This window comes from Monodon monoceros, unplaced genomic scaffold (assembly GCF_005190385.1).
Source record: "Monodon monoceros isolate NGI ecotype Baffin Bay Population unplaced genomic scaffold, NGI_Narwhal_1 Super_Scaffold_3, whole genome shotgun sequence".
NCBI classification, from domain to species: domain Eukaryota; kingdom Metazoa; phylum Chordata; class Mammalia; order Artiodactyla; family Monodontidae; genus Monodon; species Monodon monoceros.
In genome coordinates this window covers 95,423,630-95,446,771 of record NW_021703780.1, presented here as the reverse complement: position 1 = coordinate 95,446,771, position 23,142 = coordinate 95,423,630, and the positions used below count along the sequence as shown (strand labels likewise).

At 51.9% G+C, this 23,142-nt stretch overlaps 2 protein-coding genes across 19 annotated transcripts; one reads left to right on the top strand and one right to left on the bottom strand.

The window, feature by feature from the left end:
* Positions 1-867: 867 nt before the first annotated feature.
* On the bottom strand, positions 868-21,445 carry OGG1 (8-oxoguanine DNA glycosylase). Of its 18 annotated transcripts, none has more exons than XR_003796765.1 (9): positions 20,943-21,435; positions 20,372-20,619; positions 19,626-19,805; positions 17,774-17,955; positions 15,814-15,955; positions 15,629-15,678; positions 3,988-4,162; positions 2,002-2,181; positions 868-908 (listed from the first exon to the last, which is right to left on the bottom strand). XR_003796765.1 is itself a non-coding variant. In XM_029243490.1 (9 exons), the coding sequence occupies exons 2-8, from the start codon at positions 21,047-21,049 to the stop codon at positions 3,989-3,991; spliced, it is 1,083 nt and encodes a 360-aa protein (XP_029099323.1). In that variant the 5' UTR covers position 21,050; positions 21,365-21,445; the 3' UTR covers positions 1,590-2,181; position 3,988. The 18 variants fall into 18 exon arrangements, 10 of the variants coding, with proteins under 10 accessions (XP_029099323.1, XP_029099322.1, XP_029099321.1 ...); XM_029243490.1 differs by lacking the exon at positions 868-908 and having other exon boundaries at positions 1,590-2,181; positions 20,943-21,050; positions 21,365-21,445; XM_029243489.1 differs by lacking the exon at positions 868-908 and having other exon boundaries at positions 1,590-2,181; positions 20,943-21,055; positions 21,327-21,435.
* CAMK1 (calcium/calmodulin dependent protein kinase I) lies at positions 4,329-15,098 on the top strand. The gene is made up of 12 exons (XM_029243485.1): positions 4,329-4,485; positions 6,619-6,733; positions 8,837-8,968; positions 10,196-10,270; positions 10,378-10,516; positions 11,339-11,465; positions 11,557-11,632; positions 12,320-12,432; positions 12,991-13,069; positions 13,166-13,253; positions 14,608-14,725; positions 14,834-15,098. The coding sequence occupies exons 2-12, from the start codon at positions 6,651-6,653 to the stop codon at positions 14,914-14,916; spliced, it is 1,113 nt and encodes a 370-aa protein (XP_029099318.1). The 5' UTR covers positions 4,329-4,485; positions 6,619-6,650; the 3' UTR covers positions 14,917-15,098.
* Positions 21,446-23,142: the final 1,697 nt, after the last annotated feature.

Here is a 23,142-nt window from a genome sequence, read left to right as displayed (position 1 = left end):
TGAAGTTTGCCTTTTACTGTTAGTTATGATTTTGGAATAAGGTAGGGTTTTTTTTTTTTTCTTTTTTTGCTTTGTTTCCAAAAACAGAAGTTAAGAATGTTTTTATATTTGTGATGCAACAGACAAGGGCTTAATTTCCAAAATATACGAACAGCTCATACAACTCAAAAACAAAAAAACAAACAACCCAATGGAAAAATGAGCAGAAGACCTAAATAGACATTTCTCCAAAGAAGAAATACAAATGGCTAATAGGCACATGAAAAGATGCTCAACATCATTATTAGAGAAATACAAATCAAAACTACAATGAGGCACCACCTCACACTGGTCAGAATGGCCATCATTAAAACGCTACAAATAACAAATGCTGGAGAGGGTGTAGAGGAAAGGGAACCCTCCTACACTGTTGGTGGGAATGTAAGTTGGTGCAGCCACTATGGAGAACAGAATGGAGGTTCTTCAGAAAATTAAAAATAGAGCTACCATATAATCCAGCAATCCCACTCCTGAGCATATATCCAGAAAAAACTCTAATCCAAAAAGCTACACGCACCCCTATGTTCACTGCAGCACTATTCACAATAGCCAAGACATGGAAACAACCTAAATGTCCTTCTACAGATGACTGGATAAAGAAAATGGGGTACCTATATACAATGGAATACTACTCAGCCATAAAAAAGAATGAAATAATGCCATTTGCAGCAACATGGGTGCAACTAGAGATTATCATACTAAGTGAACCAAGTCAGAAAGAGAAAGACAAATAACCATATGGTATCACTTACGTGTGGAATCTAAAATATGACACAAGGAACACCCTGGTGGTCCAGTGGTTAGGACTTGGCACTTTCACTGCCGTGGCTCAGGTTCGATCCTTGGTCGGGGAACTAAGATCCCGCAAGCTGAGCAGCATGGCCAAAAAATAAATACATAAATAAGATAAAATATGACATGAAATGAACCTATCTACGAAGCAGAAACAGACTCACAGACATAGAGGACAGATTTGTGGTTGCCAACAGGGAGGGGGTTGGGGGAGGGATGGGGTGGAGGCTGGGGTTAGCAGATGTAAGCTATTATATATGGAATGGATAAACTCAAGGTCCTACTGTATAGCACAGAGAATTATATTTAGTATCCTATGATAAATCGTAATGGAAAAGAATATAAAAAAAGAATGTGTATATATACATATACATATACATATATATATGTATAGGTGAATCACTTTGCTGTACAGCCGAAATTAACACATTGTAAATCAACTATACTTCAATTAAAAAAAAGAATGTTTTTATGTTTGTAAAGAAACCTGTCCATCTTTTCCTTGTGATTTCTTCCACTTTTCTCTAATCTTAAAAGATCATTCACTCATCTAATGGCTAATTTTCTGTTGGATTCAAGAATTGATGGAGGGACTTCCCTGGTGGTCCAGTGGCTAAGACTCTGAGCTCCCAATGCAGGAGGCCCAGGTTTGATCCCTGGTCAGGGAACTAGATCCCACATGCTGTAACTAAGAGTTCGCATGCCGCAACTAAAGATCCTGCATGCTGCAACTAAAGATCCCACATGCCTCAACTAAGACCTGGTGCAGCCAAATAAATAAATAATAATAAAAGAATTGATGGAGATGTCTGAGTTGTTTTGTCATTTTTTAATAACAAAAGAGAGAAGAGGATTATTTCCTTTACTTTTTTTTTTTTTTCATATATTTGACTTTCCTTGACTTTTTGCTTCAGTACCTTGAAATATGCTCACTGGAAGTGGGGGCTGTAGGAGGAAGTGTGTATATGTATACACATCAAAAAAAAGTCTGGAAGAATATGTACCAAAACATATTAACGCCGTTTTTTCTGACTGATGGGAGCACAGCTGGGATGGATTTGTTAGCTGTGCCTGCCCAGCACTGCTATTTCCTTTGGGCAAAATAGCCATCTTCATCCCCTGTGACTTTGGTGTGGCTGCCCATGACAGTACACTTACCCTGTATAGTACCTTATTCCTCTGGCAACAGTTCTGGGGGTAAAGGCATAGGCATGTCACTCCAGCAGAGCCCATCGGAGTCCCTCCCTGAGACTGATACATGAAACTGGGTGTAGCTCCTCTTTTGCTGGGTTCAGTTGGAAAGTTGGGGCTGCCTCACACCATGCTTCCTGCCAGGTAGAGGAGATCACTCTGCAGAGGAAAGTAAGCCGAAGTGTAAAGAAAAATCAAGACAAGGAGAGATGAGAGAAAGCAAATCCTCCAAGTACTGTATCTCCAGTTCCAGTCTCAAACCCTGATCCATGGTGTTCCGCTTTCAATCTTGCCTCAGCTACTGTGAGCCATAGGTTCCTCTTTGGTGAAGCTGGCTTAGATTGGGATTCTATTACTTGACAAGTGAAAGAATCTAACCAATGGCAAGGAGATTTAGGGGAGGGAAATTGCCCCTTAACCCCCTATCCCCAGGCAAACCAGGTCCCTTCTCTGAGCCTCAGTTTACACTAAAAGTAAATTTTAGCTGTCAAATTTTTAATTCCAATGGTATTCAAGGCATTTCACATACATCAGTCTCATAGACTTCTCAGGAGAATTCTGAGTCAGTCATCGATATTCCCATATTCCCAATGAAGAAACTGAGACTCAGAAAGGCAGAGTGTGACTCAGATAAGTTAGTCTCAGAAGCCTTTCTAGGGGGATTTCCCTGGTGGTGCAGTGGTTAAGAATCCACCTGCCAATGCAGGAGACATGGGTTCGAGCCCTGGGCCGGGAAGATCCCACATGCCATGGAGCAACTAAGCCCGTGCGCCACAACTACTGAGCCTGCGCTCTGGAGCCCACGAGCCACAACTGCTGAGCCCACGTGCCACAACTACTGATGCCCGCACACCTACTCTCACCATAACTATAGAAAGCCCGCGCGCAGCAACGAAGACCCAAAGCAGCCAAAAATAAATAAATAAAATAAAATAAATTTATATATAAAAAAAAGCTTTGGGCTTCCCTGGTGGGGCAGTGGTTGAGAGACCGCCTGCCGATGCAGGGGACACGGGTTCGTGCCCCGGTCCGGGAGGATCCCACATGCAGCGGAGCGGCTGGGCACGTGAGCCATGGCCACTGAGCCTGCGTGTCCGGAGCCTGTGCGCCGCAACGGGAGAGGCCACAACAGTGAGAGGCCCGCGTACCGCAAAAAAAAAAAAAAAAAATCCTTTTTAGGAACCTCTGCCATCTTCCTTTCTCACTGTAAAATGGGCATAATAACTGACCACCCTGACACAGTCCTGAGGATAAGAGAGGGAAAAGCCAGTTGAAGTTGAGTTGGGGGTAAGCATTGTCCCTTCCCCATCTTCCTGGAAAATGCAGGAATTCAAGAGTTAGGGCTAGCACTGGGTGATGATGGAGGTGGAGTTGGGGTCCTCGGCAAAGAGCCTCCTCTGGCTGGCTTCAGTCCATCCAGCCGCACCCCTACTTCCTGGGAGTTGCTGCCCCGCCCCCCGCCGCCCCCCCACCCCGGGCCACCTTCCCAAAGAAGGCCTCGCGCAAGAGGACTTCAGTCAGTTCCCTTGGCCCCCTGCCTACCTCCCCGGGGCACTTTTGGGCTTTCCCTCCCCAACCTGGCCCCGAGCCATCGGTCACTGGCGCCTGCCCAGTCACGTGGTCCTCTTTGGCCGACTTCCTCCAGGATCCTGATTTAACTCTCCCTCCTCCCCCGTCCCTCCCCGCCCCAGGCTCTCAGGGCACCCTCCTGTTCTGCCCGGCAGGTGTAGGGAAGTAGAGCATCAGCTCTGCCTCAGAGGGGGACCTCGGGCTTTAGTTTTCCCGCCTGTCAAATGCGGCCCCCACCCTACGGTTGCCTCAATTCTCTTCACTGCCTCCTACTCTTGCTTTGTCCTTTCCCTACGGCCCCATCCCTCCACCCCCATCAGTCTCCTAAGCTCTTCCCAGGGCCTAATTCCCCGGGGCGGAGGTGGGGGGGGCAGGGGAGGAGGGACAGAGTCCAACCTTAAGGGAGCTCACGGAACTGGTCTGAAAGGAACTCCAAGAGACAGGGAGAAAATGGCCAGCTTCCGCCATCAGACAGACTTGGGTTCGAATTCGACTCTGCTTCTGACCAATTGCTGATTCTGAACCCTTCATCTCTCTGTGCCTCAGTTGTTCCTTCTGTGAAACGGGGACCCTGCCGGGAGACGAAGGATGGAAAGACTCAAACGGAGGCTCCAACCTGAACTAAGGGGTTCCCCCGCCCAGCCCCGCCCCCAGCACCCCTTCCCTAGCCCGGGAGCGGATCCTCACCTCCCAGTCCCTAGTCCCTCCGCCGCAGGCTCCTCCTCCTCTTACATCAGAGCCGCGGGCGGGCGGAGGGAGCCAGCTGAGCCCGAATCGAGCCCTAGCCCGAGAGCGGGCGGGCGGGCCGAGCGCGCAGCAGCGGCGGACGGCGGACGGAGCTCGGCACCTGACAACTCGCGCCTCCCAGCCAGCCCCGCGGCTGGGCAGCCGCAGGTACAGCCCGGGAACCGCCCCGCCCGCGACCCTGGGCGCTGTCGGGCGGCGGGACCCTTCAGCCGCTGGACACCATCCCCGAAAGATGGGAGGGGGTGCCTGGGCGTACTGGACTGTACAGGGGCAGGGCTGGGCCTTTGTCCCCCACCTATGCCCCAGGCCCAGCAGGTGCCTTTACTGAGTGGGTAAAAGAGGAAGGAGGAGGGGTGTGTGTGTGTGTGTGCCTTCAGGAGGAGGTGTGTGTGTGTGTGTGTGTGTGTGTGTGTGTGTGTGTCTGCCTTCAGCTGGGCCTGAATGTGGAAGGACTGGGCATTAGGAGGGGGCCGTGTTGGGGTATGCGAATGTCACAGCACAGGCAAGTGGATGTGATATGAAGTTGCAGCATGTTGGTGCGTAAGGGTATCCGTATGGGTGGGGATGTCTGGGAAACAGTGTTTGGGCTGCACATTGTGTATCTAGGTGTTGTGTGTGCTGGAATCTGGCTCAAAGGGTAGTAAGTCAGAGTTGGGGGGTATACAGTTGTGTACTGAGGATGTTTGGAGTTAGATGTTTTGAGGATTTGGAGTTTAAGAGCTTCTAGGGTGTATAGGAGCTGGAGGGTGAAGGGTGTGAATGAATCTGGGATGTCTGGTATACAGGTGAGGGGTCTGTGTGTGTGTCTGTCCTGTCTGCATGTCATCTCGTCCAGGTGTATGTGGATGTGTGTTTTGGGGTGTGAGAGGGATCTGTGGGAGGGATGTCTGGGTGTGAGGATGTCTGAGGAAGTGTGTGTTTGGACATGTGTGCTGTTGTCTGGGTGTACATGTATGATGAGATGTCAGAGCATCATCTGGAGATGGAGTGTGCTGGATCTGGGGGCAGGTGTTTGGGTTCAGGGGTGTGGGTGAGTCTTGGTGTGGTGTATCTGGGTGTAGGGATATGTGTGGAACTGTGAGGTTTGTTATTTGCCAGGCCTTCAGGTGGGTTTTAAAATTCTGCCTCTAGAGCTTACCATCAAGTTTCCTTTCCTAGAAGTTTCTGCCCCTGGGATAGGTGGCCAGACCCCCCTGGGAACAAAGTCCCTCCCAAAGAGTGGGATCGCACATCAGGGGCTCTAGTCAGGGCACCTTCCCCTCATTTTCCCACAGAAAAAACAGAGAAGAAAAGTGCTCTTCCTGAGGTCACACAGTACACTGGTCTCTCTTTTGGCCTCACTTTCTGTGGGCCTGGGATGGGATTGAGAGGCTGTGTTCTCTGGATGGGTCCTAGTCTGGCTGCAGCCCCCTCCAAGGCCTTTACCTTCAGCAAGCTTAGCTGGGGCCCCAGCTAGGGTCATTGGGCAACTCTGGGTCCAGACCCTATCCATCGCCAACCTCAGTCTCCCCATTCTCCATCTGATGAATGGAGAGAGAATGCTCACTCTCTACTGCTGGTTGAGACAGACGTCTCAACAGAGAAAAGTACAGGCTGGATCAGGGTGAGATCAAGCCGGGAGGGGACAGGTTGGGTGGGACCATTTCTCAGGCTGCTGGGACCCAGATGGGGAGTCAGGAGTGACAGGGGGGTAACAGGAGGTCCGGGGAGCTCCAGCTGTGGCTGCTGTTGCTGTGGTAACAGTGCAGAAGGAGCTATTTAAAAACATGGCTGAGATATTGCTGGAAGCCCAGGCTGCCGGAAAACTGATTTCCGAGAGGCCTGGCAGGGAGAAGGAGGAGGGAGAGGAGACACCCCAGCAATTCCCAGGGTGGGGCTGGGACATCGCTGGTTCTGGGGACGGGGGATCCTCCTGGGCTGTGCATTTCTACAAGCTGCTCTGGGGTCTTCTCTTCTGTCCTCCCAGAGGTCAGTGTCCCCCAGAGTGTTTGGATTTAGAGAGGGAGGAACTGGGAGGTGAGCTGAATAAACGAATGAATGAGTGACTTTGTTGAATAAAGAATTTTGCTGCCACCCTGAAGGATTTTCCTCTAGGCATAAGGATATGATGCAGGGATGTTGCTGAATGAACAAATGGCCTGTGAATGAGTGAAAGTTGAATGATTTTGTCAAATGAATGAATCAAGGAATGAATAAACGCAGGCTGAATGGGGCCCCCAGTAAGTTCCCACGAAGAAGGCTGGGCCCTGCTGAGTCTTTTCCTTCCATTCCCTTTCCCAGGAGCCCTGGCTGTGGCCAGGGGGCAGCGGGCCATGCCGGGGGCAGTGGAAGGCCCCAGCTGGAAGCAGGCGGAGGACATTGGGGACATTTACGACTTCCGTGATGTTCTGGGAACGTGAGTCTCAGGGCAGGAGGAAAGGGAGAGCTGTCCCTGAGCTGGGGGGTGGGGGTGGGGGGGCGGGGCTGGGAAGGTCCTCACTCCTGGGCCTGACTGGCTGGGGAGGCTGAGTCCAGGGTGGTGCTTCCTCTAGCCAGTTGATCACTGCTTCCTGTTTCCTACTGCCCAGGCCCCATGGTGGCCTTGTATGGCCCGACTGGCCTGGGCTTCTCACTTCTGGCTGACAGTGGGTGGAACAGAGGCTGCTCTTGCCACAGCTCTGGGTTCCTGTGACGAGAAGAAAGTAGGAGGAATGAAGGAGCCAGTTTTTCAAACTTGTTGCCAAGAACTGGGGGTTCTGGCCTAGGTTTTGGAACTGAAGCTGGGCGTGGCTCTGTTCTCAGTGGTGGGAATCCAGAAATAACTCAAACCTGATCTCCCAAGTCGATCCCAAACATGTGAGGGAGACAGACCTATGGAAAATGACAACAGGGTGTGTGCTGTGCTCTAGCTAAATTCGGGAATGAGGACTTTGTTGAGCCCAGAGAGAGCAGTGGCTTCTGTGTGGAGAAGAACTTTATGGAGAAGGGAGTATTAGAGCTGGGGACTAAAGGATGGGTAGGAGTGTACTTGTCAGAGAGGGAGAAGGCATTCCAGGCAGAAGGAATAGCATCAGCAAAGGTTCAGAGGCATGTTATGTGTGGAAGGAGAGTCTAGTGGAGCTTCTCATCAGAGGCTGGGGGAAGAGTGGAAGAAGAGGCTGAGAAGAGAGAGGAACAGGTCATGTAAGGCCTGAAAGCCAAGCTATGGAGGCTGGACTTGATCCCATGAGCCACAGGAAGACATTTAAGACTTTGTGGCAGATTTGCAATTCAGGATGGTCACTCTGGCCACAGCACAGAAGGTAAACTGGAGAGGGACAAGACTGGAAACCAGCAATGAGGCTATCGCAGTCACTAGTTATTCTGATGATTGAGCTTTCACGAGAGATGCTTTTCTTTGACTTATGGCTTCTTATTATCCCAGGGAAAGCAAACCGTCCTAGAAAGAACGCTCTAGTAAACCCTCCTTAATCAGTGAACTTTAGTGAAAATGAATGTGTTCCTTTCTAAGAGCCTGTTAGAAAGCATTGCTTCTCAAACTTCAGTGAGGATACACATCACCTGATGGTCTTGTTAAAATGCAGATTCTAGGGCTTCCCTGGTGGCGCAGTAGTTAAGAATCCGCCTGCCAATGCAGGGGACACAGGTTCGAGCCCTGGTCCGGGAAGATCCCACATGCTGCGGAGCAACTAAGCCTGTGCACCACAACTACTGAGCCTACACTCTAGAGCCCGTGAGCCACAACTACTGAAGCCCGCGTGCCTAGAGCCCGTGCTCAACAAGAGAAGCCACCACAATGAGAAGCCTGTGCACTGCAACAAAGGGTAGCCCCCGCTCGCCGCAACTAGAGAAAGCCCGCGCGCAGCAACAAAGATCCAACACAGCCAAAAATAAAATAATAAATAAAAATTAAAAATGCAGATTCTGATTTAGTAGGTCTAGGGTGGGGCCTGAGATTCCACACTTCTGAAAAGTTCCCAGGTGATACTGATGGTTCTTCATGGTTCTAAAGGGTGTTAAATAAGCCATGACTCAAATTGGCTTTTGCAGAAAAAGGAGTGAATCAGTCATGCACATAATAAAAAAGCCTAGGGAGTAAACTTCAGGCATGGGATGCAGAGGCTCACATGATGTTATCAGGAAATTGTCTTTGACGGTTTCTCAGCTCTGATTTCCTTTGTGTTGGCTTCATTCTCAAGCAGGCTCTCCCCAAGTGGTGGCAAAGATGACCACCATTAGTGCCAAGCTTACGTCTTACCAGCTTAGCAGGAAAGAGCACCTCATTCTCAAAGTGCCAGTAACCTGGCTTATATCACAGGACCCAATTACTGTGGCCAGGGGATAGACTACTCTGATTGGCCAGGCTGGGTCACCTCTGGCACCAGGGAGGTGAATGAGTGATGGAGGGAGGCTCATCCCATCTCCTTGGTCTGGGGATGGTCACGTAACCCATAGGGGGATGGAGGAGAGGCTGGAGGGAAGCTGAGTTCCCCACCTCGTGAATCCCCTCTCTCTGCAGAGGGGCCTTCTCGGAGGTAATCCTGGCAGAAGATAAGAGGACTCAGAAGCTGGTGGCCATCAAATGTATCACCAAGAAGGCTCTGGAGGGCAAGGAGGGCAGCATGCAGAATGAGATTGCTGTCCTGCACAAGTACGTGAGCCACATCCTGTCCCTGCCCTGGGTTGACCCTGCCTTGACCCCTCCCATTCGCTTCCTATCTCTGCTTTGGGCAAATCATCTAACCTCTCTGAGCCTCAAATTGCTCATTTGTAACACGAGGTAATAATCTCCACTTGGTAGGGATTTGGGGAGCATTAGAGGTCCTTTATTTCAGGTGCCTGGCACAACAGCTAACATGACAGATGTGACCGAGATGCCACTGCTTCTTTACAGTGGTTTAATGTCCAATCAGATCTAAAGGTCAGTCCTTGAACGTGTCTCAAACCCATGTATCTCAACTGACGTTATCTCTAGACCTACCGCAAGTTCCTGCCACATATTAAACCACCCAGCAAGTTGAAAAATGCTCATCTGCGGATGCCCTGACTCAACAACCAAATGGTCTCCGAACTGCTCATGCTGATGGGAAACCTGCTGTTCTCACTGGAAAGCTCATATAGAATCTTCACTTCCAGCCTCCCCCCTGAGCTTTCCAACCACCATGGGCAGGGACGAAATAATCATTTCCATTATTGGGTCAGGGAGACTGAGGCCCAGAGAGGACAAAGGACTTGCCCAAAGTCACACAGCAAATTTGTGGCAGAGCCAAATCTTCCATCAAACTCAATTACCATCATTGGTTCATTTCTGGAGCGTTTACTGTGTGCCAGGCATTGTGCCGATTCTTCCCTGCATTTCCTCACATGATCCTCACTCCACCACTTGGAGGGAAGTACTATCACTGGCTTCATATTATAGATGAAGAAACTGAAGCCCGGAGAGGTTACCCTCAATTCAGTGAATATGAGTGAGCACTCACTCTGCACCAGGTGTGGAGCAACAGTGGTGAGCAAGATAAAGCTGCTGGTTTCATGGAGATGATGTTCTGGTGGGGGAGGCTGACAACTTTATAAACCCAGACAAGTGTTAAAATCATATACTGATCAGCACTGTGAGGTGAGAAGACTTGCCCCCGAACAGCACATGGCAGAGGCGGATGAGGACCCGGGTCTGTCTGACGCCGGAGCCCAGTGTTAACCCCTGTGGCTCTCCTGCCTTCCATGACACTATGATACATCATGGTAAATCAGCTTTTCCCTTTGAGACCCAGATCTCAGGCTCGTCCTGCCCAGGTTTGCAGGCGGTGGTTCTTCACCATGAGGGTGGGGAGGTGGCTGAACTGTCCTCACCTCTGAACCACCTCATTTCTCCTTTCAGGATCAAGCACCCCAACATTGTAGCCCTGGATGACATCTATGAAAGTGGGGGACACCTCTATCTCATCATGCAGCTGTGAGTGGCCCTGCCTCTGCCCCTTCCTCACAGCTCTGCCTGCTGCCCCCTCCCTGGCCTCTCTGCCTTCCGTTCTCTTGTCCAGACTGCCCTGTCCCTGGCTACAGGGTGTCAGGTGGGGAGCTGTTTGACCGAATTGTGGAAAAAGGCTTTTACACAGAGCGGGACGCCAGCCGCCTCATCTTCCAGGTGCTGGATGCCGTCAAGTACCTGCACGACCTGGGCATCGTACACCGAGACCTCAAGGTGGGTGTGAGGGTGTGTGGGGAGCTGGGGCACACAGGGGTGGGGCCTCTGCAAACTCCTGAGACCTTGGGTACCTCTTACCCCCTTGCTGAGCCTTGCTTTCCCATCTGCAGAATTAACCCGGTAAGCCCTAAACTGCTTCCTCCCCATTCCATCTCTGACACACAAATGGACACAAAGGTGAACTGTGCTGTTATTTTATCCCAGTCGCATCTTATGTTTTTCTGATAATAAAAGTCCCACTTGCTCTTTGTAGAAAACTTGAATGGGGTAGCAAAACACGAAGAAGAAAGCCAGAAGCCCCTGAAAGCCTGCTCCTCAGAGACAATGATGGGGTTCACGTTTTGTAGTACATCTCATTCTGCTCTAGAAGAGTGCTGGGGTGAAACAGATCTGGGTCTGAATTCTCTCCCTGCCACTCCCCTCCCTAACTGTAGATTCTCAGGCAAGTCACTTTGCCTCTCAAGGTATCAGTTTCCCCCACTGTAAAGTGGGATTATTCAGAGTGGGCTAGCAGGGATGTGGTAAGGATAAACTGAAATCAAGCACAAGACAGGATCTGGCGCACGGGAGCTCCTCAAAAATTCTTTAGGGTGTCACAGTACACACCTGAGATTTATAGGAAATTCCCTTCTACATCCCCGAGGCCCTTGTCCTTTTGGAACTTCGAACTTAATTGAGTTTCTTGTGCCTCCAACCAAGATGGCAGCTGTGATGCCCCAGTGGCTTCTGGGGGGCTCGCTGGGGTGCTTGGGGAGGCAGAAGGTCCTGCTGGCCTCTGGCCATCTCCCACTCCTCTTCCCCCACCTCCCATCTTCCAAGCCAGAGAATCTGCTGTACTACAGCCTGGATGAAGACTCCAAGATCATGATCTCCGACTTTGGCCTCTCCAAGATGGAAGACCCCGGCAGCGTGCTCTCCACAGCCTGCGGGACCCCAGGATACGTGGGTGCGGAGGGCCGTGGGCTGGGACTGTGGGCGGGGAGGAACCCAAAGCTGCCGGGCAGATTTGTCACTACCATGTCCCCTTCCTTCCACAGCCCCTGAAGTGCTGGCCCAGAAGCCCTACAGCAAGGCAGTGGATTGCTGGTCCATTGGGGTCATCGCCTATATCCTGTGAGTGGGGGGCTTGGCCGTTGGGGATGTGGCTTCAGAGTTCTCTCCCCTACTTTGCTCTCTTCCTCCTCCCTGCCATTTCTTCTTTCCTGCCATCCATATTTATATCTACCAATTAATGACTAATATTACTTCACTCAACAGGTACTATGTTTCTGGCACTGTGCCAAGCACTGGGGCTTTAGCAGAGAATAAGACAGACAGGGTGCCTGCCCTCAGGGAGCAGACATGCTAATAAGGGAGACAGAAAATAAATAAGTAAATCTATAAAATAATGGCAGGTGGTAAGAAATATTAAGAAGAAAAATCAAGCAGGGAAGGGAGATGGGGATGGATGCTATTGTAGATAGGAGGTCAGGGAGCCTCTCTGAGGAGGTGGCATGAGTGGCATCCTGACTGAAGTGAGGGAGCCAGACATTCGAGGTGTGGGGGGAGAATGGTTTAGGCAGAGGGCACAGCAAGTGCAAAGGCCCTGAGGAAGGACAGATGGCTGCATGTTAAGGAACAGAAAGCCAGGGTAGCTGGACAGGAGTGAGCAAGGCAGAGAGGGGCAAATTTCCCCCCTTTGTAAAAGGGGGAACTCCTTCCTGTGGGTTCTGCCTGATCCCTGAGACTGCCCCAAAGCTCCATCCTGGAGCCAGTGGGTACAATGAAAATGGAAATGAGAATGAGTTTCTCCTTGCCCAGGCTCTGTGGTTATCCCCCCTTCTATGACGAAAACGATGCCAAACTCTTTGAACAGATTTTGAAGGCCGAGTACGAGTTTGACTCTCCTTATTGGGACGACATCTCTGACTCCGGTATTTGGGGCTTTGCTTTCTTCCCCTGGGTCCTACCTCCGGTGCCTTCCTCATCTGCTTTGGGGGTCTCCTCTCTGCCTTCCTTCCACCAGATTCCCCAGAGCTGTCTTCGAGACCAGACACCCACCCTGGGTGCTTCTCTTTGCCTGGCTCCTGGCCTGAGAAACTGTAGGCTTTCATTCATTCGGTCTTCAAACATAGTATTTTAGAAAATACCTCTCCCCACTGACTTCCTAATGCCTAAGACACCACCATTCATGTTTTTATCTGTCTTCCTGTGCCTCCGATTAGGAGGCAAAGCTGTGAAGCCATTATCAGTCATGTACACATCAGTGTGAATACACTGAGCACAATCTTCTCTAGGAACAAGTTATTCTTAAGGGAGAAAGCTGGAGGGTTGGGGTGGGCCTGGGGACTTAGAGAAAAGGGTGCAGGTGGGGTGGGGTGGTGAATGGACAGATCTGGCTTCGGTGCCAGCCAGACCTGAGGGGTGGGTTCTATCTTGGGGGTGTTCTCAGGCACCACCATGCTGTCTTTGCTCTTGTCTTGGGGATTCAGCCAAAGACTTCATCCGGCACTTGATGGAGAAGGATCCAGAGAAGAGGTTCACCTGTGAACAGGCCTTGCAGCACCCCTGGTGAGAGCTCCCACAAGCTGTGGGCTGGGGTGGGATCTGGGGCCCCCAGGCCTGCCTCAGCCTTCACTGACAACCCTCCACACACATCCGCTCTAGGATTGCAGGAGATACGGCTCTAGATAAGAATATTTACCAGTCGGTGAGCGAGCAGATCAAGAAGAACTTTGCCAAGAGCAAGTGGAAGGTGAGCCCACGTTTAGTCCTGGGTCCCAGCCTCCCCAGGACTCCTCCTCAGCCCCATCCAGCCCTCAGCTCACACAGCAGCTTGCACCTTGTGGGGCACACTGTAAATGCTCAGGGGTGCTTACTGAAGAACCTCATTCATTCATTCAATGCTCTGACACCTACTCTATTCCAGTGATGGTCCCTGACCTCCAAGTCTAGAGGGAGAACAGTGTATACTTCTTAAGGAGACATCGAACCCAAGCTACGAGATCCTGGAAGGGGCATAAACCTGTCAGACGTGATAGCCGAGTAGGAATTAGCTGGGCACAGCAGAATAATGTCTGAGGCAGACGGAACCAGGGTGCATAGGGCCAGGAGACGTGAGAGTGCAGCCATTCAGGGCAGTGTAAGCGCTAAGCCTGGCTGGACTGGAGGAGCTGTGGGGCAGGAGCCCAGGCTGAAGACCCAGGTAGGGGCCAGGCTGCTCAGGGGCTTGAGTACCACAGTGGAGCAATGACTTGATCCTGAAGATGCTGAGGAGCCCCAGAAGGATTTTCAGCTGGAACTTGCCCATTAGAAAGGGCTCTCAAGATGCAGAAAGGCACAGTGGAGGCTGGGAGACCCTTTAGGGGGCTGTGGCAGAGACGTAGTCAGGAGACGGTGAGGGCTTGGACCAGAGCAGTGGCACTGCGAACAGAGAACACTGGTTGGTCCAGAAGTCGTTTGGGAGGCAGAACTGACAAGAAGTGATGGTAGAATGGATATTGGGGGAGAAAAGAGATGTCCAGGGCTGGCCCAAGATTTTGGTCGGGGATGAAGTAGATGGCGGTACCGTCACTAAGATGGAGATCCCAGGGGCAGAAACTTGTTTTAGGGGATGATTTTGGTTTGGGACATGGTAAATTTGAGGGACATCTCAGTGGATAGGTCGAATAGAGAAAGATACACACACACCTGGGCAAGTTAGTTAACCTCTCTGTGCCTCAGTTTCCTCCTTTGACAATGGTGACAGTAATAGTGCCCACCTCAGAGACATTCGTGAAGATTAAATGAACTACTATGTAAAGTGCTTAGAACAGTGCCTGACACATAATGCTGTATTGTTTACTCTTATGTAAATATAAATTAATTATAAATAAAAAGTTACGCACGTCTATCTATATATACATTTTATACATGTGCGTGTGTGTATTACTATATGATATGACTGAATATAGTTTAATAAAGCCTTGTAGATGTTTCAGGGAGTTTTAGGTGATCAACCAATATTGCCTGAATAAAACTAACAGAACTGCTGCGAGAATTACACCGCCAGACCCTGCCCGGTGATGTCCTACTCTCTCCAAAGTCCCTTCTTCTGCCTCTCTCCACAGCAAGCCTTCAATGCCACGGCCGTGGTGCGGCACATGAGGAAGCTACAGCTGGGCACCAGCCAGGAGGGGCAGGGACAGACGGCGAGCCACGGGGAGCTGCTGGCCCCAGCAGCTGGGGGTGAGGCCCTGGGCTCTGTGGAAGGGCAAGGGTGGTCCACAGAAAGGCACCCACACTAGAGCAGAGGGTCTCCTCCTGTGGCCAACTCTGCTTTCTCTCCCCGTGTAGAGCCGGTGGCCAGCTGCTGCTGTCGAGACTGCTGCGTGGAGCCGGGCCCGGAACTGTCTCCCACACTGGCCCCCCAGCTCTAGGGGCCTGGATCCCCCGTGTAGGAGGGGTTGGGAGCAGCCTGCTCCCCCCCTCCCTGAACTGGGGAGTTACCCTGCTCCACCCGCTCCGCACCCCTTTCCCTACAGCCCCTCCACTGCATTTTCCATACAAATGTTTCTATTTTATTGTTCCTTCTTATAATAAAGGGAAGAGGTTAAAACCACAGGTAGCTCTGTCTCCCCAGACAACTCCCATCCCACACTGTCATGCAAACTGCTTGATTTGAGGGTGCCTGGCCCCTTAGGTAGCTGCAAGGAGCCCCCTTTCCAACATGAGACTGGATGGGGGTGAGAAGGGGGAATGGTGGGGAGGGGTATTTGGGGCATCCCTTCGTCCAGCGCCCCCACCTAGCCTTCCGGCCCTGGGCATCTCTTTCTGCGCTTTGCTGGTGGCTCCTGAGCTCGGTGGGGTTGGCGCAGGTCAGCACTGAACAGCACCTGGTGGGGGGGAGGAGTCTGAGTGGAGAGAGGGTACACTGGGGTCAAGACTGGGGGTGCCGTGTGGGGAGCCGGAAGGGTTCATGGGGGGCAGGGCTGAGGCAAGGAGAGTCCACTGGAGTCAGGGCTGGGGTGGGTGGAGAGTCCTTTAGGGTCACCTGGGGCAGTGGCGGGGTAGAAGAAAGTGGGTCAGGGCTTGGGGCGAAGTCCTATGGGGTCTGGACAGGAGGAGGACGGGAAGGCTAGGTACACTCACTGCTTGGGCCCAGCCAGCATAAGGTCCCCACAGGCTCCGGAAAAAGCTTCCTAAACCAGAAGTGGTGAGGCGAGATTGATTGGCCCTCCTGTTCCCTATCCACAAGGGTGGGGTGTAGGGGGAGGTGTGGGAAGTTTCCACCACCTCAGCTCACTGCCAGTCCCGACATCCCACTCTCTCCTTACCCAGTTCCTTGTTGGCCTGGGGGCTCGGACCCTTGGTGGTGGGGTGCCAGCTGTAGTCACATTGAGCGATCTGCCACACGTGGACATCCACGGGCACAGCCTGGGGCTTGTCTAGGGCCATCAAGCAGATGCAGTCGGCCACCTTTGACAGACACAGAGTGAGCCACAGAGGAGGAATGGCAGGGTCCAGCCAGCAACCTGCTTCTAGCCCCAAAGCCAGCTGCTTCCTTCTCCACTCTGAGGTTACTATGATTGTACATTCTATTAATAATTTAAAACACAGCTGTGTGGACTTCCCTGGTGGCACAGTGGTTAAGAATCTGCATGCCAATGCAGGGGACATGGGTTCAAGCCCTGGTCCGGGAAGATCCCACATGCCGCGGAGCAACTAAGCCCGTGCGCCACAGCTACTGAGCCTGCGCTCTAGAGCCCACGAGCCACAACTACTGAGCCCATGAGCCACAACTACTGAGCCCGTGCACCTACAGCCCGTGCTCCGCAACAAGAGAAGCCACTGCAATGAGAAGCCAGCGTATTGCATGAAGAGTAGCCCCTGCTCACGGCAACTAGAGAAAGCCTGCGTGCAGCAATGAAGACCCAATGCAGCCAAAAATAAATTAAGTAATTAATTAATTTTAAAAAAGAAATAGCTCCTGGTATTAAGAAATTCTTTTAAAAAAAATATAGGGCTTCCCTGGTGGTGCAGTGGTTGAGAGTCCACCTGCCAATGCAGGGGACACGGGTTCATGCCCCGGTCTGGGAAGATCCCACATGCCACGGAGCGGCTGGGCCCGTGAGCCATGGCCGCTGAGCCTGCGCGTCCGGAGCCTGTGCTCCGCAGCGGGAGAGGCCACAACAGTGAGAGGCCCATGTACCGCAAAAAAAAAAAAAAAAAAAATATATATGTGTATATATATAAATAAATAAATAACAGCTGTGATGAGAGTGCTACTGGGTGAACATCTTATGTGTGTCAGGTTCTCTTTTTTTTTATAAATTTATTTATTTATTTAATTTATTTTTGGCTGCATTGGGTCTTCGTTGCTTCAAGTGGGCTTTTCTCTAGTTGCGGTGAGTGGGGGCCCCTCCTCGTTGTGGCACGCAGGCTTATTGTTGTGGCTTCTCTTGTTGTGGAGCACGGGCTCTAGGTGCACGGGCTTCAGTAATTGTGGCACGCGGACTCAGCAGTTGTGACTCGCGGACTCCAGAGCGCAGGCTCAGTAGCTGTGGCCCCCGGGGTTTAGTTGCTCCATAGCATGTCGGATCCTCCCGGACCAGGGCTCGAACCCGTGTCTCCTGTATTGGCAGGCGGATTCTTAACCACTGCGCCACCAGGGAAGCCCCTTGTCTTGTTTCGCAGACAAGAAAACCGAGGTTCTGAAAGGTGAAATGACTTGGCCAAAGTTACACAGCTAGGCAGACGCAGAACCAAGATTTAATGTTAGGCTGGAGTTCAGAGCCCGTGAAAAAGAGTTCTTTAAGCAAAAGTTCATTTTTAAAGTACAGAGAAATATAAAAAAGAAAACAATAAATGCCAAATTCCCAATCATCTTTCTGATAGCTAACGCTGTTGATATTTAACAAGAAGTTCTATAAGTGCATATAATTTTACGAGAAGAACAAAATGAAAAGTGGAAACATCTTTTCATTTGTCTTCCCAAAGGTAACCACTATTAAGTTCCCTGTGATTCCTTCTGGAAATTTCTGCATATAGCAGTGTATATATGTACCTAAACAAATGGTTTTTCTAAAAATGCATTCAAAGAGCAATGTCTTTTATACCCTTTCTGCATTCTACATTTCTCTAATAAAACATCTGCTGGTATCCTTTCTCCTTCCCACTCTGCCTCCAGAAGAGAAGCCCGCATCCAAGCACCCAGCTCTCAGGCCTGCCTTCTCTCCTCCTCCGCTACTCTCTGCATGGGTGGTGAGGGCAGCTCCTACCCCCCTGGGGCCTTACCTTGGTGCCTACCCCAGGCAGGGTGCAGAGGGCCTTATGGGCCTCCTCGTAGGGCGCCTTGCGCAGCTGCTGCAGCCAGGGAAGTCCACCCCGTTCTTCCAGGATGGCTCGGGCAGTGGCACTCACATAGCGGGCACGATACCCCAGGCCCAGCTTCCTGAGCTGAGCCTCCACCTGTGGCCCTGTGGGGTGGTGGGGAGGGGATCAGGGGTCAGGCATTATCACATCCTTCCTGTCATCAGGCTAGTGTGTGAGCCCTGCACCCCACAGGAATGCTTTCCCTAAGCACCCCTCTCCTACCTTGCCACCCTCTGGGAGACCCCAGGACACTTGCATGTACAAAGGAAAGGGTTAAGGCCTGGGTTCTGCCCCTCCACAAATGTTCTCTGAGCACTGACTATGTGCTGTGCACCGCAGAAGGGACTGAGAAGGACTTGCTGCCCTGGAGGAACTCCCCAGTTAAGTTCCTTAACCTTTCCAAAGGGCATTCACATTCATGATCTAAAATAAAAGTCATAATAACAGCAACAGCTTCTATTTTCAAGTGCTGGGTATCATGCATGGGCAAAGTGCTTCAGGTACATTATCATGCTTACTTTTCTCAAGGACCCTGATGACAATATTATTGTTCTTCCCACTTTATGGATGGAGAAAATGAAGGCCTAGAAGAGGTTAAGTAACTTGCTCAAGAAAGGACATGGTAGAGATGGGACCTTGCACTGAGGTCTGGGACACCAAGCCTGTGCTCTTAACCCATTGCACTACCTACCTCATGATTGCTTTATTCATCCCTCAAACCCTTCTGGATAGAGACTGTTACTCCCATTCCACAAACAAGTTAAGAGAAGCTTGGAGAGGTGAATGAATTTCTTGAGGTCTTATGACTACTAAGCTGGGAGCTAAGACCCAAGATTGGGTTTCTAAGCACCTAAAACATTCTGTTTTCTCCAGAGGGGGCTGTCTCCTTGCTATGCAGTCACCAAGCACTTTCTCTAGCTTGGTTCTCACAACTGCCAACTGATATACTTGCCTCTGTAAAATACTTGCCTCACAGGGCTGCTGTGAAGAACATATGTGTTTCTGGTTGCAGAATTGTTGGATTCATTGCGGAGATAACAAGTTGAATTTTCTGTTTACATCCCATAAGCCAAACACTGTGCTAGGTGCAGTATGTGTATTCCTTTACTCAACCCTCATGACAACTCTGATAGGTAGGTGCTATTCTTTTTTTTTTTTTGCGGTACGTGGGCCTCTCACTGTTGTGGCCTCTCCCGTTGCGGAGCACAGGCTCCGGACGCACAGGCTCAGCGGCCATGGTTCACGGGCCCAGCCGCTCTGCGGCATGTGGGATCTTCCCGGACCGGGGCACGAACCCGTGTCCCCTGCATCGGCAGGCGGACTCTCAACCACTGCGCCACCAGGGAAGCCCGGTAGGTGCTATTCTTATCCCATTCAATGGATTAAAAAACCGAGGCACACAGAGGCTAAATAATGTGCTCAAGGTCATATACGTAGAAGTCACATGCCAGAGTTGAGATTCTGACCCAGGCAGGCTGTCTCTAGAATGCGTGCTCTTAAGCCCAAATTAATGTACACTGTATACAGATGTCTTCTGATGAGCCATTGAACCCATGGGGCAAAAAGCCCAGACTAGTGAGGTGCTGACATTTCAGGGACAGATAAGGAAGATGAGGTGTAACTGGGACTGATCAGACCAGGCAGGGCAGTATTCTGGATGAGGGCAGTATTTAGAAAGGCAGGAAGCTTTGAGATGGGAGAAGGGCACCAGGGGAGAACTGAACAGACCCTGAAAGCTGCTGGAAGGCCCGGAGGCAAGGACCCACCTACTCACCAGCCAGGGCCTGCAAACTGGGGAAGCCATGGTAGGTGACATCATCAAGCTGGAGGAGCCGAGGTCCGAAGGTCTGGCAGAGCTGCTCCACCATGCCAGTGATGCGGGCAATGTTGTTGTTGGAGGAACAGATGAAGGAGAAGAGACACTCGATGGGATCCTGTTGCAGGAGTCGCACACCTGGGGACCAGAAAGGCAGAGGGACCAGAAATCACCTGTTATTGGGAGTGGCCTCTTCTCACCCTCAGATTCTAGGTACCAAGGCTCCGGGGTATCCCAGGGGAATGAGGGACAGCACTGTTAGAGAAAGCAACACCAGAGCTCTCATTCCTCATAGCATCTTGTGAGGTCTGGGTTATCATCCCATTCCACAGATGAAGAAGCCACAATGTAAGTACTATGAGGGTGGGGATTTGTTTCTATTTTGTTCACTGTGGTATCCCCAGTCGCATAGCTGATGCTCTGTAAACATTTACAGAATGAATGATGTCACCAGTCCCAGATCACACAGCCAGGATTTGGCTCAATATCCTTGTCACTCCACTATGGTGGTCAGCAGGACAATAATAACAGTAATAATAATTACTATGTGTCAGGCACTATTCTAAGCACTTTACATGTCTTAGCTTCTTTAATCCTCATAAAATCCTATGAGGTGGATATAATCCCCATTTTACAGATGGTGAAACTGAGTAACTTAACCAAATCACAAGCACCCCAACCCCTGCCTCAGGCTCTGTACTCACCTTGGAATTTCTGAGCCACCTCTTGAAAGTGGGGGTCCACAGAACTCCAATGGTGATACAGCTGAGCAAGGCTGACATCCAGCCGGAAGTACTGTCGCACGGCCTTTAGCTCTTCCAGTGTGGGCCTGCCAACCCGGCCCTTATCCCCTCGGTACACAGTGCAGTAAAGATGCTCCTCAGTCTGGGTCAGCGTCCATACCTGGTCGGCCAGCACGCCACTCCAGTGCGCAGGGCTCTGCTCCCTCCACCTGACCCCCAGGCACAGGGCAGCCCTAGCACTCAGTTTCCTTTCCTGCACCCTTTGGGGCGTTCCCATCTTATAACTGCTCCATATACAAACCTGACTTACAAATTGCAAAGTAAAAGTGCTTTCTTTTACATCAGTTATATCATGTAATCCTCGCAACAACACTGCGCAGGCTTATTACCTCACCTCCACTTTATAAAGCATGTAACAGGGTCACCACCACCCATGCGTCAGTCTCCTCTTTTGTACTCTGAAGTTTCTTCATCACCCCCGATGCACCCCAGGATCTGCTGTGCCGAGGAGCCAGGAGCCAGGGTCACTCACCGGAATGACTGTCCAGAAGCCAGAACCAGGTCCAGGCGCAGCTCAGAGCGTGGACAGGGGATGGAGGCCCACAGGGCCGGGACGGAGGCTAGAGTGCGATGTCTCATGCTACGCTGCAGAAGGGAGCGGGCTAACATTTCCACGTCAGGCTCCGCCCCATGATGCCCTCGCCCACTCAAAGCAGCTCAACGCTCCGCCGAGACACCGCCCCAAAGGTCACGCCCCTCTAGGCCTCGCCCACCAAATCCTAGCCTCTTAATTTGCTTATTTAAGGCCCGCCCAGTTTTATTCAATTTCTGCACTCCCCAAAGGCCCCACTCCTTGCGGTTCACCAACGCTCCGTCCCTCCCACTCTGTCCCGACACTCCCGTCCTTCCTCCTTACGTATCCTCCCCCGCCCCCCACGGCCTCCGGGCGCGCACCGCTGTCCCCACTGTCCCAAAGAGCTGCCGCGACTTTGGGAAGCGCGCGGAAGCGCTCTCTTTGGCTTTCTCCTGCGTCCGCCCTCTCTCACCGGAAGTACGGTTCAAGCCCGGCTAATTGGATCCAGAGGTAGCCAATCCACGGAGAGTTAAGAGTCGCCAATGAGAATCGGGTGTGGCGGCGGGTGGGCGGGCCTTTCCGTGGCGCCGCAGCGGTTGGCGCGCGCTGGGCTAGCTGCCCGCCCTTGGGCTTTCCTCTGTGGGCTCGGCTGCACTCGGCACGCCGGTGTGTCCCATCCCCGCTCTCCAGGGTCTGGGCGCACTGTGCGCCCTCAGGCCCCAGTCCTCACTGCCTGATCTTCTCAGAGCCCTGGGATTCCTCAGGGCCTGCCCGCCCACAGAACCAAGTCCTATCCCTCGCCGTCCTTAGCCTTTCTCACCGAGCCTCTCGGGGCTGATCCTCGCCCTCCTCAGTCGGCCTCCCCTGAACCACCCCCTCACTGAGAATCGCGCCGGAACGCAGCTCCGGGCCCGCCGAGCCCCTGAGGTGTCTCCACGGCGTTGGGCTCCTGGGGATTCTGCCTTCGCGCTCACCCGCTGAGCCGCTACCCTCCAAGGGCTTGTCCCTGAGCCTCGACGCTGTAGGCTTAGGCCTCCTCACAGACTTCCTCGTCAGAGGCCTGCCTCCTCGGACTGTCCCGCCGGGCACCGCCCGCTGGCTGCCACAGCTGCTCCCTCCGTCTAGGGCCTTCCTCCACAGCACTCCGTCAGCCCTGCCCAACGGGGCCTGGGTAGGCCTTCCTCGGGGACTGCGCCCAGCGGCCCAGAGAGGCCACAGGACCACCAAGTGTGTGGCCCCCCCGGGCAGCCCCGGTGCCAGGGTCGGCTACCTGGCCCAGGAGAGATGTATCATGTAACTTCTTACCTTCTGGAGAAAGACACAAAAAGCAGGCCACAAGAACTGCCTCTGGGCGGTGATTCTTGGTTACTGTATCTGAGCCATTAGCCTTCAGATTCCTTAAGGGACAGACTGGCAGCTGATGTATCTCTGTGTCCCTCTTGCCACAGTTCCCAGCAGCGGGGGCTGTGAGCCTGGCAGCGTCTCAGTTCTGGGCTTCAGGAGTTACCAGGCCCTGGGGCAGCTGCTTCCTGTGCCTGTCTCCTCTGCAGGCACGACGGCCCACAGGTGCCTAGCGCTTAGAGGGCATTCGTTCCTCCAGTAAATGCTTAAATTGGAAGAGAAGGTGTCAAGGTGGGGAATGAAGAGTCCCTCCGCATTCCTGCTCAGGCCCCAGCTAAACAGGGAAAGAAGGGTCACACAGCTATAGTGACTCTGAAGCAGCACCCAGACCGTCTAACTGGCAAAGGACTCGGAAGCATCTGCAGTTCACGAAGGAATGGCCGCGAGACTCTTCCCTTCCGGCCGTTCGGCAAACTGGTTGCAGAGCCAGCTTTGGAGGCAGGCTCTTGTTCAAATGCTAGCTCTGCGACTTCCTGGTTGTGGGAACTTTGGCAAGTTACTTGTCTAAACCTTGGTGTCTTTGTGGAGATAACTACCCTGTCATTAACTTTCCCCGTAGTTATTGCAAGGATTATACAAAACTGTGTATCTAAAGGTGCTTCAGCACAGGGTCTACCACTCAGTGAAGGACATGGGGAATGGGAGCTGTCATACTGGTGTTAGCCAAAGAGTTTGTCTGGGTTTTTCCGTAAGATGTTACAGAAAAACACGAATGAACTTTTCGGCCAACCCAATATTATCTTTGCTGTTGTCTTAC